Source organism: Ornithorhynchus anatinus, unplaced genomic scaffold, assembly GCF_004115215.2.
Source record: "Ornithorhynchus anatinus isolate Pmale09 unplaced genomic scaffold, mOrnAna1.pri.v4 scaffold_93_arrow_ctg1, whole genome shotgun sequence".
In the NCBI taxonomy this organism is placed as follows: domain Eukaryota; kingdom Metazoa; phylum Chordata; class Mammalia; order Monotremata; family Ornithorhynchidae; genus Ornithorhynchus; species Ornithorhynchus anatinus.
In genome coordinates, this window is record NW_024396943.1 from 1576004 (window position 1) to 1590503 (window position 14500).

General features: G+C 46.6%; 1 protein-coding gene across 1 annotated transcript in view; it reads right to left on the reverse strand.

Moving 5' to 3' along the window:
* The window catches only part of LOC100682168 (telomere repeats-binding bouquet formation protein 1-like), an 87554-nt gene that overhangs the window by 12194 nt on the left and 60860 nt on the right, over positions 1 to 14500 (reverse strand). Inside the window, exons 2-6 of the mRNA XM_029057365.2 lie at positions 9190 to 9279; positions 5096 to 5156; positions 4306 to 4419; positions 2455 to 2583; positions 879 to 1010 (exon numbers count right to left, since the gene is read on the reverse strand). Of these exons, the coding sequence (XP_028913198.1) occupies positions 879 to 1010; positions 2455 to 2583; positions 4306 to 4419; positions 5096 to 5129 (409 nt within the window). The 5' untranslated portion in view covers positions 5130 to 5156; positions 9190 to 9279. The remainder of the gene's footprint in view (positions 1 to 878; positions 1011 to 2454; positions 2584 to 4305; positions 4420 to 5095; positions 5157 to 9189; positions 9280 to 14500) is intronic.

Below are 14500 nucleotides of genomic sequence, written 5' to 3' on the forward strand. Positions count from 1 at the left end.
TCGTTTTAAGGAAATGACCCTTGGCTCTTCATCTACTTGGAATTTTGATTTACTTTCAAATTGTCTGAGGCAAAGAAAATAACCGAGACAATACGCCACCTGAACCTTACACTCCAAAGCACTTCAATGAATCAATGAGTTGTATTTATTGTGCTCTTATATGATCGGTGAACTGTACTAAGTGCTTGGGAGAGTACAACAGAGTTGGCAGACAGGATCCCTGCCCTTAAGGAGTTTACAGTCCACTGGGGGAGACAGACATTTAAAAAATTACAGATAAGGGAGCAAAGCATGCAGGCTGCATAGCCTGTAAACTCGCTGTAGGCAGGGGAAATGTCTGTTGACTGTTGTACTGCACTCTCCCAAGTGCTCAGTACACCGCTCTGTAAACAGTAAGTATTCAGTAAAAATGACTAAATGAATGAATGAACAAATGAATGAATGAATCAGCATGGTACTCAAGTAGGAGGGGGAAAGCTAACTGAATGCCTAAAAGCCAGTGGTAAGGAGTTTCTGTTTGATGCAGAGAGGGAAGAGCGACCATTGGAGATTTTTGAGGAAAAATGTGCCGGGCAGCCGAGTGAGCTAGGGTCTGCAGTCGGGGGAGACTGGAGGCAGGAAGGTCAGCACCTTACTGCTGCTCAACATGGAGAGCTCTAAAATACTGAGCAACAAAACACACCCGGGTTGAATTCTTTTCCCCCACTAACTCCAAAATATTATATTAATGGGAGATATCTACACACAGCCTTCAGATGACTGAAGTACCAGTTGGATTAAAGGGGCTGAGAAGAGCTGTCCTAGTACATGGACCAAAAAGAACAGAAAAAGTATTCAGGTTCCAGGGGGATAATTCTAAAAGGAAAATTCAAACTTACTGTTCTTTGAAACCACAGCCAATAGAACGGAGACAGACACTGTTTGTAAATTCACGCTGGACTTTTCATCAACTATGAACGTCATCATTTCGTCAAACAATTCAGGAGTACAGAGACTTTGCTGACAGAGGACTTAAAGAGGAATAAAAGCCATAAGAATAGTAATTAGGAAGCACAAATACTTTTCAAAATGAATTCTACCTACTAAAAACTTGCATCTCAGAAAACTGGCCTAAACTCCTTTTGTGGGGATCCAGTTGAACTGTACAGAGTATAAAGCCAATACTACCATAATGCAGAAAAAATGCGTCATGTCTAACACATTCCATTATTAAACTGGGTGATTCCTTCACATCAGGTATACGTAAATCTTGCTCAAAAATGGGTCCTTCTGCCCTCACAAAGGAAGTTGCCTGAAGAAAATTGCTCCCCATGCCCAACCTCAAAAAAACAAATTCCTACAGAGTGGTAAACACTGAAACAGTTTTCTGTGGTAAGCAAACTATACAAAGAGAAAAAAATTCATTTTCAGAACTGAGACACCCAACATTATTCTGGAGAACAACGAGAAGCAGTGTGGCCTAGTGGAAAGGGCACGGGCCAGGTAGTCATAGGACCTAGACTCTAATCCCAGTTCTGCGGCTTGTTTACTGTGTGACCTTTGGCAGGTCACAACTTCTCTGTGCCTGTTACCTCATTTGTAACATGGGGATTAAGACTGTGAGTCCCATCTGAGACAGGGACTATGTCTAACCTGATTACCTTCTATCAACTCGTTTTTTGTTCTTTTTTTAAAATGTACTTTGTTAAGCACTTACTATGTGCTAGGCACTGTACTAAGTGCTGGGGTAGATAAGAGTTAATTGGGTTGGACACAGTCCCTGTCCCACATGGGGCTCACAGTCTTAACCCCCATGTTAGAGATGAGGTCACTGAGGCCCAGAGAAGTGAAGTGACTTGTCCAAGGGCATACAGCAGATAAGTGAGGAGCTGTGATTAGAAGCCAGGTCCTTCTGACTTCCAGGCCCATGCTCAATCCATGAGGCCATGCTTAGTAGAATGCCTGACACACAGTAAGCTCTTAAGAAATACCATCAAAAATGGGGCAAATGACATGGGTACTGTTTTTCTACATTCCTTCAATAACACTACACTTACAGGATTATAGTAGTATTAGCAAATAATTCTAGTTATCACCATAATAATGAGGTTAACAGTTCTACAGAGAAAATCATTTCTAATAATAGGGATTTTGAGCTACGCGCAACAGTATTCAGACAAGCAACTAGATTGCTTTAGAAGCTTAATGATCAGTTCATTTTGACAAATTAGATTTTCAGCTTCAGCTCAAGTGAATTACACATGAAAACTGTGCTGTTACTGAGTACTGACTGCCGATAAATCACACAGTACTATAATGGGCACTTGAGTATAACTGACATGGTTTTATTTGTTTTGGGATTAATTCAGCACCTGGATAAAACGTAGATGCAATAATGGGGAAAGGAGAGAAAATAAGCCTAAAATGGTTCAAGGGGTGCAACAGGGTGCAAAAAGTGATCAAATGATCTCTTACCATTAAATTTGGCTAGAGATCCTACAGTATACAGAGCAACTTCTTTTAATGAGCTGGGTGCATCTGACATTGCAAGATCACGTACCAACTTCAAACCACCAATATCTTGAAAGTAGACACTTGCACGGCCTGCAGGATTTGCAAACAAAATGAAAGATCAAACAAGATTGCAGAATTATTCTGAAGAAACGAGGAGTCAATAAGTTGTTTGCATTCATTGAGTGCCTACTACGTGCTGGGAGCTGGGCTCAAATTAAGGCTACCGTATATCCAATTCCTTGGGTTTTTTCCTTTTCAGTGCAAAGCAGTTTTCTATAAGAAACAATCCTGGAACCATCGATTGCCACATTGGAGCCTGACTGCGGAACTGGGAGAAGGGAAGAAGGTAAGAGTGGGGAGTAAGGTTTCTTAGTCATGTTGGTTCCTGTGACCAGAGCCAGCCCAGTCTGTCTATTCCATCTACCACATACCTCAGTCTCTTGCTCTCCTAGTCACTCACTCTCATTCATAGACTTTCTCCCTCTCTTTCCTCTTTCTTTTTCCCCTCACCTCTTCTGTAGAACTGAGGAATTCCAGCCTCTCTGCCACTGCATGCCTCTCACCCTGCCTCCCGGTTCCTCCTGCTTCAGGGGACACCGGAGAGTTTGACTCTATCTGACTACCAGCCAGCTCCCCTCTACCACAGGGGAAGTAAAATTCATCCTCGCCGGCAGCCCAGCAGAGTACCCAGAAGCAACAAGGCATCTGGCTGAGCGGAGGAGGGGCATTGGGAACTGCACACCAGGCCTGGAGAAGGAAGAGGAGTTGGAGAGGGGCAGCGCAATCCTGAGTCACCCACGTCTCCCTCCACCTTACCCTGAGAGCCCCAGGTGAGACAGGGATCAGTCAGATCTGATCATCTTCCATCCCAGCTTTGAGAACAATGTTTGGTCCATAATAATATTATTATAATTCTCATAATTAGCAATAATGATGATTTAAAAAAATAGTAATAATTTTGGTATTTGTTAAGCACTTAGAATGTGCCAAGTGCTGGGGTAGACAGAAGATAACCAGGTCAGAGATCGACCCTGACCAACCTGGGGCTCCAAGTCTAAGTAGGAGGCAGAACGGATACTAAATCAACATTTTACAGATGAGGAAACTGAAGCACCGAGAAGGGAATGGTCTTGTCCATTGTCACAGCAAACAAACGGGATTAAAACCCAGTTTTTCTGATTCTCAGGCCCATGCTTTTTCTACTAGGCCATGCTGCTTCTTAGGGTAAGCACTTAACAAATACCCCAATTATCATGATTGTTACTATCACAATTAGGCCCATGGGTCATGTGAAAACCTTAGCATTTATCATTAAGGATTTACTCTGTGCCAAACACTGTGGAAGTGCTGGGGTAGATAATAATAATAATAATGTTGGTATTTGTTAAGAGCTTACTATGTGCAGAGCACTGTTCTAAGTGCTGAGGTAGATACAGGGTAATCAGGTTGTCCCACATGAGGCTCACAGTTAATCCCTGTTTTACAGATGAGGTAACTGAGGCACAGAGAAGTGCATCACAGTCACACAGCTGACAAGTGGCAGAGCCGGAATTCAAACCCATGACCTCTGACTCTCAAGCCCGTGCTCTTTCCACTGAGTCACGACTGGACTCAGTCCCAGTCCTTCATGGACCTCACACTCTACCTTATCCCAAGTTCAAAAAAAAAAAAAGCCCTCTCCTTCCTACCTATTCATAACTTTAGAAAACTCTTTTTAGCAGTTTTTTAAAAATAAAGACATACATTTTTGCATCATGTGATCTCACAATGTAAAAAGAGAACTCTAGATCAAATTTCAGAGAATCATCTTACTGTTTTCTTGACAAATTGAAACAACTGAGAACAAAGCAGTCTTTATAGCAGGAGCGTTGTATGAGTTTAGTTCCTGCTTAATGCACTCCAGCAGTAAGTCCATATCCTTCTCCACTGTTTCAGAAAAGAAACAAATAAAAACAACATTTAATGAAGATTGTACCTGCTTTCTCCATTGAAAATGAACCTTTTAACATTTGGAGTTATTTTTCCTAATGCATAATACCTCTGAGAGAAACAGGAAATACTCAGATAAGAGTCCCCCTAAAGCAGGAGACTCTATCTTTTAGGTAAATAACTGTCACACAAATGGTATTATGAAATTATGTGATACATTCTGTTCTCAAATTAAACTGAAAAGCATAGAAAGTCATTTTCTGTCGAGCTTCTTCATTCAAATGGCTTTAACTGTTCTCTTCTATTTATGTACATAAGCATGGAGGCTTTTGAGTGAGATTTGGAGTGACGCCCAGGGATGCGGGGAATTGCTGTGTGCGTGAGTGGTCAGGAGGAGGAGACCAAGGAGTTGGGGGTGGAGGGGAGGGGGCAGTGAGGGAATGGAACTGAGACTGGGGGGTAATGCTGGGGTGAGGATGAGGCGAGCATGGCCACGTGGTCTAAAAAATGCCACCTTTGTCATTAATCATCACTCTTATTCTAGTACGTAGACTGCAGAGGTGAGAAGTTGGAGGGAGGGAGACTTACCTAAGGGGACTAAAAAAAAAAAAAGCCAGTACATTGACAAGAAAGAGGAAAACTGGTTTAAGGAACATAACCGAAGGGATTTTACCACAAGTGAGTTCCTTGCTCTTCTCTTCTTCCATATTTGCTTTTGTAGTCCTATTCTCTACCTACAAGAAAAGTGTATTTTCAAAGTATTTACATCAGTTAATTTCAGAACATTGCCAGTACTTTAAAATAAGTGAAAGGTGCAAGCGAATTTCATAGACAACACTCCTTATTGGGCTTTTTGATTTTTCAGTATCTTCTATGGGGCATATTTTACCAGAAAAAAAAAGACCTAGCTTCTTTCCACAGTTCTGCCATTCATTTCCTGGACAAGTCTTTGATCTCCAGTTAATCGGAAATCTTCTCTGCATCCAAATTTTCCCCAAGGAATAAAAGGAAGTCTGGTAATTTTCCAACAAATAGAGCTGTTGTGAAGATATGTTGGAATTAAAATTTAAATCCCCAAACTCTAGGTCCTATATGAATGTTTAGGACAATCAGTCCCCCCCTCCCCCACCCCCAATCATTCACTCTTTGTGAATCCTGGTAATAAGTCCTATGGAAGTTACAAAGGACATACATGACATGATCCCAGTCTTCACGTAGCTTCCTAACTCATGGAGGGACAGGAAAACACAATGTGTTTCTCATGATAAACATAAAAATAGAGAAACAACCCACAGCCTGACAGTTGCAAAATAACCCAAACCTTTAGACCCTCCCTTTTCATGATATTACAAATATTCCCTCTACCCCCAAAATTCCTGGGATTCATTCTGTCAGTGTTATTCATCGAGGGCTAGCTGTGTACAAAGCACTGTACTAGGCACTTGGCAAAATACAGAACAGTAGTTGGAAGACATGTGTCCCTCCCCACAAGCTTTCAGTCCAGAGCGGGAGTCAGTCAGTAAAATAAACTACAGATGGGAAAAATGGGAGCATAACAGGCCATGGACATAAGTGCTACAGGGCTAGAAAGGGGATAACCTTTCCCCTTCTTACCCATGGGCACCTCTTCTTATCGCTCAATTTATGCAAGGATAAAAAAGCATTCGACCAAATCTACAAGACCTCAGCCCTTTTCACCTTCAGAGCTCTCCTAAAATCCCAGCTCCCACAACAAGGCTTCGCTAATTAACTCCCAGTACCCCTCATTGTATAACTAGGGGTTGATACAACAGAGAAGCAGCATGACTCACTGGAAAGAGTACGTGCTTGTGAGTCAGAGTTCATGAGTCTAATCCCAGCTCAGCCACTTGTCTGCTGTGTGACTCTGGGCAAGTAACTTAACTTCTCTGAGCCTCAGTTACCTCATCTGTAAAATGGGGATTAAGACTGTGAGCCCCACCTGGGACAACCTTTCCCTCTGCTCCTCCCCCTCTCCCTTCCCCTCCCCTCAGCACTGTGCTTGTCCGCTCAATTGTGTATATTTTCATTACTCTATTTATTTTGTTAATGAGATGTACATCACCTTGATTCTATTTATTGCTATTGTTTTTGCCTGTCTGTCTCTCCCGATTAGACTGTAAGCCCGTCAATGGGCAGGGACTGTCTCTGTTGCCGATTTGTACATTCCAAGCGCTTAGTACAGTGCTCTGCACATAGTAAGCGCTCAATAAATACTGTTGAATGAATGAATGAACAACCTGATCACCTTGTATCCCTCCCAGCGCATAGAACAGTGCTTCATACGTAGTAAGCCCTTAACAAATGCCATTATTATTATTGATAGAAATTATTTATTTATTCCTATTAATGTTTGTCTCCCCCTCTGGATTGTAAATTCGTTATGGGCAGGGAACATGTCTACCATCTCTCTCATCTTCAACTCGGCCAAGCGCTTAGTATAGTGCTCTGCACACAGTAAGCTCTCAACAAACACCATAGATTTAGTAACCATTTTACAGATGAGGTAACTGAGGCAGAGAAGTTAAGTGACTTGTCCATGGTCACAGAGCAAACTAGTGGTGGAGTCAGGATTAGAACCCAGATCCTCTGATTTCCAGGCCTATGCTCTTTCCACCAGGCCAGGCTGTGTTTTGTTTGAAGCAGCGTGGCTCAGTGGAAAGAACCTGGGGTTGGGAGTCAGAGGTCATGGGTTCTAATCCCGGCTCTGCCGCTTGCCAGCTGTTTGACTTTGGGCAAGTCACTTCACTTCTCTGTGCCTCAGTTACCTCATCTGTAAAATGGGGATTAAGACTGTGAGCCTCACCTGGGACAACCGGATGACCTTGTATCTACCCCAGCATGTAGAACAGTGCTCTGCACATAGTAAGCACTTAACAAATACCAACATTATTATTATTACTGTCCTAAATCAGTGGAAGGTATTTATTGAGTGTTTACTATATGCACAGCACTGCACTCTGCACTTTGGAGAAGACACCACCACAGAGTTGGTAAATACTTCACCTGCCCATAAGGACCTCCAGTGGTGCTTAACAAATAGTTATTACTGTTACTACTCAGACTAGTGACACAATTGGTTCCTGAAAACTCACGTGTTAAATAGAAACGCTTTTTAACAAAACCAATTTTCTCACAGGAATAAACCTATAAATAGAGGGTTGCTTCCAAGATCAGATTCTATGTTTTTAACCAAAACTAGTAAGAATTTTTTTTACTTCTTTACAGATGAGTAATAGAGCTACATTCATGAATTTATATTGAAAACCACCAGGCTGATCCAACCACTTATGTCCCATCTCAACTACTGTATCACCCTCTTCATTGACCTCCCTATCTCCAGCTTTCCCTCTCTCCAGTTCATACTTCGCTCATCATCATCAACGGCATTTATTGAGTGCTTAACTGCATGCAGAGCACAGTACTTAGCACTCAAGAGGGAACAACACGACAGATTTGGCAGATGCTTCCCCTATCCACAGGGACCTCCAGTGGGTGCTTAACAAATACTGTCACTAATACTGCTCCTACAGGGAGTCCTCAGATGAATGACACAATTGATTCCTGAAAGTGGCGAGTCAAGCACAAACGACTTCAGATAGAACAAATTTTCTCATGGGAATAAACTGGTAAATAGTGGGCTGGTTCTAAATTACAGATAAAAATACAACAAAGTTGGTAGACATGTTTCCTGCCCTCAGGATATCTTAGTCTAGAGGGGGAGACCAACATTAATGTGAATAAACGATTTATAATATGCAATACTTTGCTTTGCTGCTTGAATCATTTTTCTATAAATCCCTATTTCCCCCATTCCTCAAAAACCTCCTCATCAAGCAGAAACTCTTCATCATCGGCTTTAAGGCACTCAATCAGCTCTCTTCCCCCCACTTAGCCTCACTCCTCTCCGGCCGGCACACTTCACTCCCCTAACCCCAACCTACTCCTCTCTCTAGCTTTCAATCACTGGCTCAAACCCTCTCTCCTCCCCCACCCCCGGGCCTTATTTTACAGATCATCCCCTCCTCCCCCCATCTTCAAAGTCCTGCTAAAATCCTATCTCCTCCAGGACTTCTTTCCTCCCGAAATCTCTCATCTCCCCATTCCATTTTCCCTCTTGTCACCTAGGCTCTTGAGAACTCACCCCCTCAAGCACTAAAAGCACTTACCACCCCCACACGAAGCAATTAAGTACAGGGGATTGCCTCCCCTACTTGTAATGCATTTTCATGTCTACCTCACCACAGCTCTTTTTGCGTATATCGCTGTCCTTGTCTTTTCTGTTGTTTTTGTATTATTTCCTCATCTCCTTTGGACTTGTCTCCCCCCTCCCCACTTGTTCCTGGAGGGGAGCCCCTTATGGGCCAGGGCCTAGGTCTCATTTTCACCTGTGCATTTATTTCACGGCCCTACACTTGAGTAAGCACTTGAAAAACACCACTATGGCTACTATCCAACTATTATTAATTGTTTTAATTGTATTTAAGGGCTTATGATATGCCACGGACTGTACTACATGCTGGGGTAAATACAAGACAACTGGGCTGGACCCAATCCGTGTCCCAAATGGGGCTCACCGTCTTAATCCCCATTTTGCAGATGAGGTAACGCAGGCATAGAGAAGTTAGGTGAGTTGTCCAAAGCCACACATAGACAAGCGGTGGAGTGGGGATTAGAACCCAAGTGGTCCAACTCCCAGGCCCGGGCTCTTTCCACTAGACCACGATCATTTTGTATCATTCTCCTTACCACACTCTCCTTCCAAGCGTTCTTTCCACTTTCACCGTCCTGGATTCTCCTTCCGCGTGGGCGGCCGCAGTGGGCTCGGTGTATCACCCGCTAGACCGGGTGCATTTACTTCAGCGCCCCGAGTCCCGGGGCCTCGCCCCGCCCCCGCCCCGAGATCGGTCGGGCCCGGCCTTCCCACCGAGGCCTCGGCCGCCCCGCCTCCCTCCGCCCGCCCCTCGACCACCGCCCGCCCAACTCTAATGGCCGCCCAACTCCGACGACAGTGTCCGTCCACCGTCCCCCCACCCCCCTTCTACTGTGGAGGAGAAACTCCACCCCGAGCGCCCTCCAAACCATGTTGAGGTGAATTGAGCCCCAAACCCACCACAATTCCTGTGGAAGAGGTAAATTCTGCCCAAAGTGCCCCTCAATTTCTGTGGAGGAGAATAACTCCGCCCATCGCGCCCCTCGACCCCTGTGGCGGGGGCAAACTCCACTCCCACCCAAGATGGCCGGCTTCTCGCCCTTCCCCGGCCCCGCGGCCTCACGTCCTCATCGGTGTCCCTCCCCGCCGGCGGCTCCTCCTCAGCGAGGCGGCTCTTCCTCCTCGGCCTCGGCGCCTCGGCCACACCCGCCTCGGCCGGCCCGTCGCCTCGCTTTTCCCGCGCCCCGGGCTTCTCCCCGGCCCCGCCCGACGACGGCGCCTGCGCGCGACGGCCCCCGCCCCCCAACCAACTGCCAACGGCCGCTCTCCCCTCTCCTTCCCCTCCCCCCACCTTAACGGCCGCCATGGCCCTCTCCCTGCCTTTCCCCCTTCGTCCGCACGGTGGCGCGCCGCCCTCGGAAGCCCCAGCCTCCCTACCGCCCCCTACCCCTCCCGGAGAGCAAGCCCAGCCCCAGCGCTCCGCGCAGCCCAGATCCCACACTGTCAATCGCTCAGTCAATCAATGGTGCATATTGAGTGCTTACTCTCTATGGAGTACTGTACTAAGCCCTTCGGAGAGTGCAACAGAGTTAGCAGATCCAATCCCTGTCCTCAGGGAGCTTACAGTCTCGTTAGGGAAGTTGCAATAGTAATGATAATGATAATAAATAAAAATAATGATAACTGATTGTCATTAGTTGTTCTGTGCTTCCTCTGTGCCAAGCACTTGGGCAGATGCTAGGTCATCAGAGTGGACACAGTCCGCTCCCACATGGGATTCACGTTCTAAGTGGAAAGGAAAGACTGTTTAGACTGTGAGCCCGTTATTGGGCAGGGATTGTCGCTATCTGTTGCCCAATTGTACATTCCAAGCATTTAGTACAGTGCTCTGCGCATAGTAAGCACTCAATAAATACTATTGAATGAATTAAAGGAAACCTGGTGAATATAAATCATTTATTTATAAAAATGTCTGTGTCCCCCACTAGGCCAGGAACACATTGTGGGCAGGGGACTGGTTTACCAACTCTGTTGTATTGTACTCTCCCAAGTGCTTAGTTCAGGGCTCTATACACAGTATGCACTCAATAAACACCACTGATTGATTTAATCCCCGTTTTACAGATGAAAAAAATGTTGAGAGATCCTAATATATATATATGCATATTCAGCACTTAGAACAGTACTTGACATGTAGTAAGTGCTTAACAAATACCATAATTATATAGTGCTACTAATAATAATAGTATTTGTTAAGCACTTACTTTGTGCCAGCCACTGATCTAAGTGCTGGGGTAGATGCAAGATAATTAATAATGTTGGAATTTGTTAAGCGCTTACTATGTGCCGAGCACTGTTCTAAGCGGTGGGGTAGACACAGGGGAATCAGGATGTCCCACGTGGGGCTCACAGTCTTAATCCCCATTTTACAGATGAGGTAACTGAGGCACAGAGAAGTTAAGTGACTTGCCCACAGTCACACAGCTGACAAGTGGCAGAGCGGGGATTCGAACTCATGACCTCTGACTCCAAAGCCCGTGGTCTTTCCACTGAGCTACGCTGCTTCTCTTGAGTTGACTTGAGTTGAGTTGGACACAGTCCCTGTCCCATATAGGGCTCATAGTCTTAATCCCCATTTTACAGCTGAGGAAACTGAGGCACACTGAAGTGACCTGCCCAAGGTCACATAGCAGACAAGTGGCAGAGCCGGGATTAGAACCCAGGTCCTCTATCAGGCCCACCAGGGCTTCTCCCTTCTGGGATCTCCCAGCCTTTGATGTTCTAGCAGAGGGAGGTGGGCAGCCCCTTCTCTCATTCTCCCTCCTACTGCACTGCAGGGTTCCAGAGGACCTGGCTGCATTCCAGAGTCTTTCACGAATGACATCTTCCTGGAGGAGAAGGGGCCCTGGGCTGGTCCTTGTTGACAAGCCTGTGAGAGCTCCGATAAGAAGGCAGATTGCTCACATTCCACTTTCCCCTTCCCAGCTACGTGGCGGCGGGTCCACCTTCCAGCCTGCCGGCCCAGGGCCTTACCCCAGCCCACTCCACCCCTACCCATCTGATCTGCTCTGTTAAGCCAGGGGGCCTTGTCCCAGGACCACCAAAACAGCTAATGTGGTTATTTCAAAAAATCTCCCGGGAAACTCATTCTCGTGCCCCCCCTCAGCCTCCATCTGGACAACTGGCAGAGGCCAAGGTCACCAGAGCCCTGAGCAGCAAGTCGGGCGATCTGAGGTGCTGTCCAGATGCCCAGACTGGCTGGGTGACCTCAGACAAGTCCCTTAAACTCTCTGGGCCCTAGTTTCTCCACTCTCTCCCTCACCTAGTTTCCCCACTCTCTTCCTCCCTTCCAGGGATAGGGTGAGGACAACAAGGAAGAGGATGTGCGATTAAATGTCCTTGAGCTCTCACTTGCCTGGCAGTCCCCACCCCTGGAACAGTGACTGGCTCCTCCTGGCTTGTGTGTTGTGTTTTCTCAAATGGGAGCTGGAAGGAGCAGCTGCAATCAATCAATCATATTTATTGAGTGTTTCTTTAGGGCAGAACACTGTACTAAGCACTTGGGAGAGCCCAATATAGCAGAGTTGGCAGACACATTCCGTGCCCACAATGAGCTCACAGTTTAGAAGATCTGCCTCGAATCTCCTGGGCCCTGGCAGAGGGATGATAAAGCATCTTAGAACCCTCCCAACCCCTAATGAAGGAGGGGACCCAGAGAATCCTCCCCCACCCCCCTCGTCACATCTAGGCACAGCGGACTTTGGGTATCCCTGCCAGTGCCATCCACCATAATAATAATAATAATGTTGGTATTTGTTAAGCACTTACTATGTGCAGAGCACTGTTCTAAGCGCTGGGGTAGATACAAGGTAATCAGGTTGTCCCTCGTGAAGCTCACAGTCTTAATCCCCATTTTACAGATGAGGTAACTGAGGTCCAGAGAATTTAAGTGACTTGCCCACAGTTACACAGTTGACAAGTGGTGGATCCGGGATTCGAACCCATGACCTCTGACTCCCAAGCCCGTGCTCTTTCCACAGAGCCACGCTGCTTATGACGCACAGGTAGTCTTCTGCCAGACACATCGAGCAGCATTGGAGGTTGCCCATTGGTGTGGCTTCGTTTTCTGGCCCCTGCCACAAGAGGCCCAGCCTCAGGTCATTCATTCATTCAATAGTATTTATTGAGCACTTACTATGTGCAGAGCACTGTACTAAGCGCTTGGAATGTACAAATCGGTAACAGAGACAGTCCCTGCCCTTTGATGGGCATACAGTCTAATTGGGGGAGACAGACAGACAAGAACAATGGCAATAAATAGAATCGAGGGGAAGAACATCTCATTAAAACAATAGCAAATAAATAGAATCAAGGTGATGTACATCTCATTAACAAAATAGGATAATGAAGATATATACAGTTGAGCGGACGAGTATAGTGTTGAGGGGATGGGAAGGGAGGGGGGAGGAGCAGAGGGAAAGGGGGGAAGAGAGGGCTTAGCAGAGGAGAGGTGAAGGGGGGATAGAGGGGGAGCAGAGGGAGCAGAGGGAAAAGGGGAGCTCAGTCTGGGAAGGCCTCTTGGAGGAGGTGAGCTTTAAGTAGGGTTTTGAAGAGGGGAAGAGAATTAGTTTGGCAGGGGTGAAAGAGGGAGGGCATTCCAGGACTGCAGGAGGATGTGGCCCAGGGGTCGACAGCGGGGTAGGCGAGAACGGGGGATGGCGAGGAGGTGGGCGGCAGAGGAGCGGAGCTTGCGGGGTGGGCAATAGAAAGAGAGAAGGGAGGAGAGGTAGGAAGGGGCAAGGTGATGGAGAGCCTTGAAGCCTAGAGTGAGAAGTTTTTGTTTTTTGCGGAGGTCGATAGGCAACCACTGGAGGTTTTTAAGAAGGGGAGTGACATGCCCAGAGCATTTCTGCAGGAAGATGAGCCGAGCAGCAGAGTGAAGAATAGACTGGAGCGGGGAGAGAGAGGAGGAAGGGAGATCAGAGAGCAGGCTGACACAGTAATCTAGCCGGGATATTACGAGAGCCCGTAGCAGTAAGATAGCCATTTGGGTGGAGAGGAAAGGGCAGATCTTGGCAATATTATAAAGGTGAGACTGGCAGGTTTTGGTGATGGATTGGATGTGTGGGGTGAACGAGAGAGCCGAGTCAAAAATGACACCGAGGTTGCGGGCCCAAGAGACAGGAAGGATGGTCGTACCATCCACGGTGATAGGGAAGTCAGGGAGAGGACTGGGCTTGGGAGGGAAGATGAGGAGCTCAGTTTTGGTCATGTTGAGTTTTAGGTGGCAGGCAGACATCCAGGTAGAAACGTCTTGGAGGCAGGAGGAGATATGAGCCTGAAGGGAGGGGGAGAGGACAGGGGCAGAGATGTAGATCTGTGTGTCATCTGCATAGAGATGATAGTTGAAGCCGTGAGAGCGGATGAGTTCACCGAGGGAGTGAGTGTAGATGGAGAACAGAAGAGGGCCAAGGACTGACCCTTGAGGAACTCCAACAGAGGATGGGAGGGGGAGGAGGAGACTGCGAAGGAGACCGAGAATGACCGGCCAGAGAGATGAGGAGAACCAGGAGAGGACAGAGTCCTGTGGCTTCATCAGCTCCACTGGGCGGAAGCTGCATGGCCTAGTGAGAAGTGCACAGGCCTGAGAGTCAGGAGACCTGGGTTCCAATCCTAGCTCCGCCTCTTGCCTGCAGTGTGGCCCTGGGGCGAGTCACTTCACTTCTCTGGGCCTCCTAGTTTTCCTACGTTTCCTAGTAGATAAAATGCAAATCAAATACGAGTTCTCCCTCCCACTTAAGACTGTGAGCGCCATGTATGAATGTCCTTTCAATGATAATAATAATAATGATGTTGGTATTTGTTAAGTGCTTACTATGTGGCAGAGCACTGTTCTAAGCGCTGGGG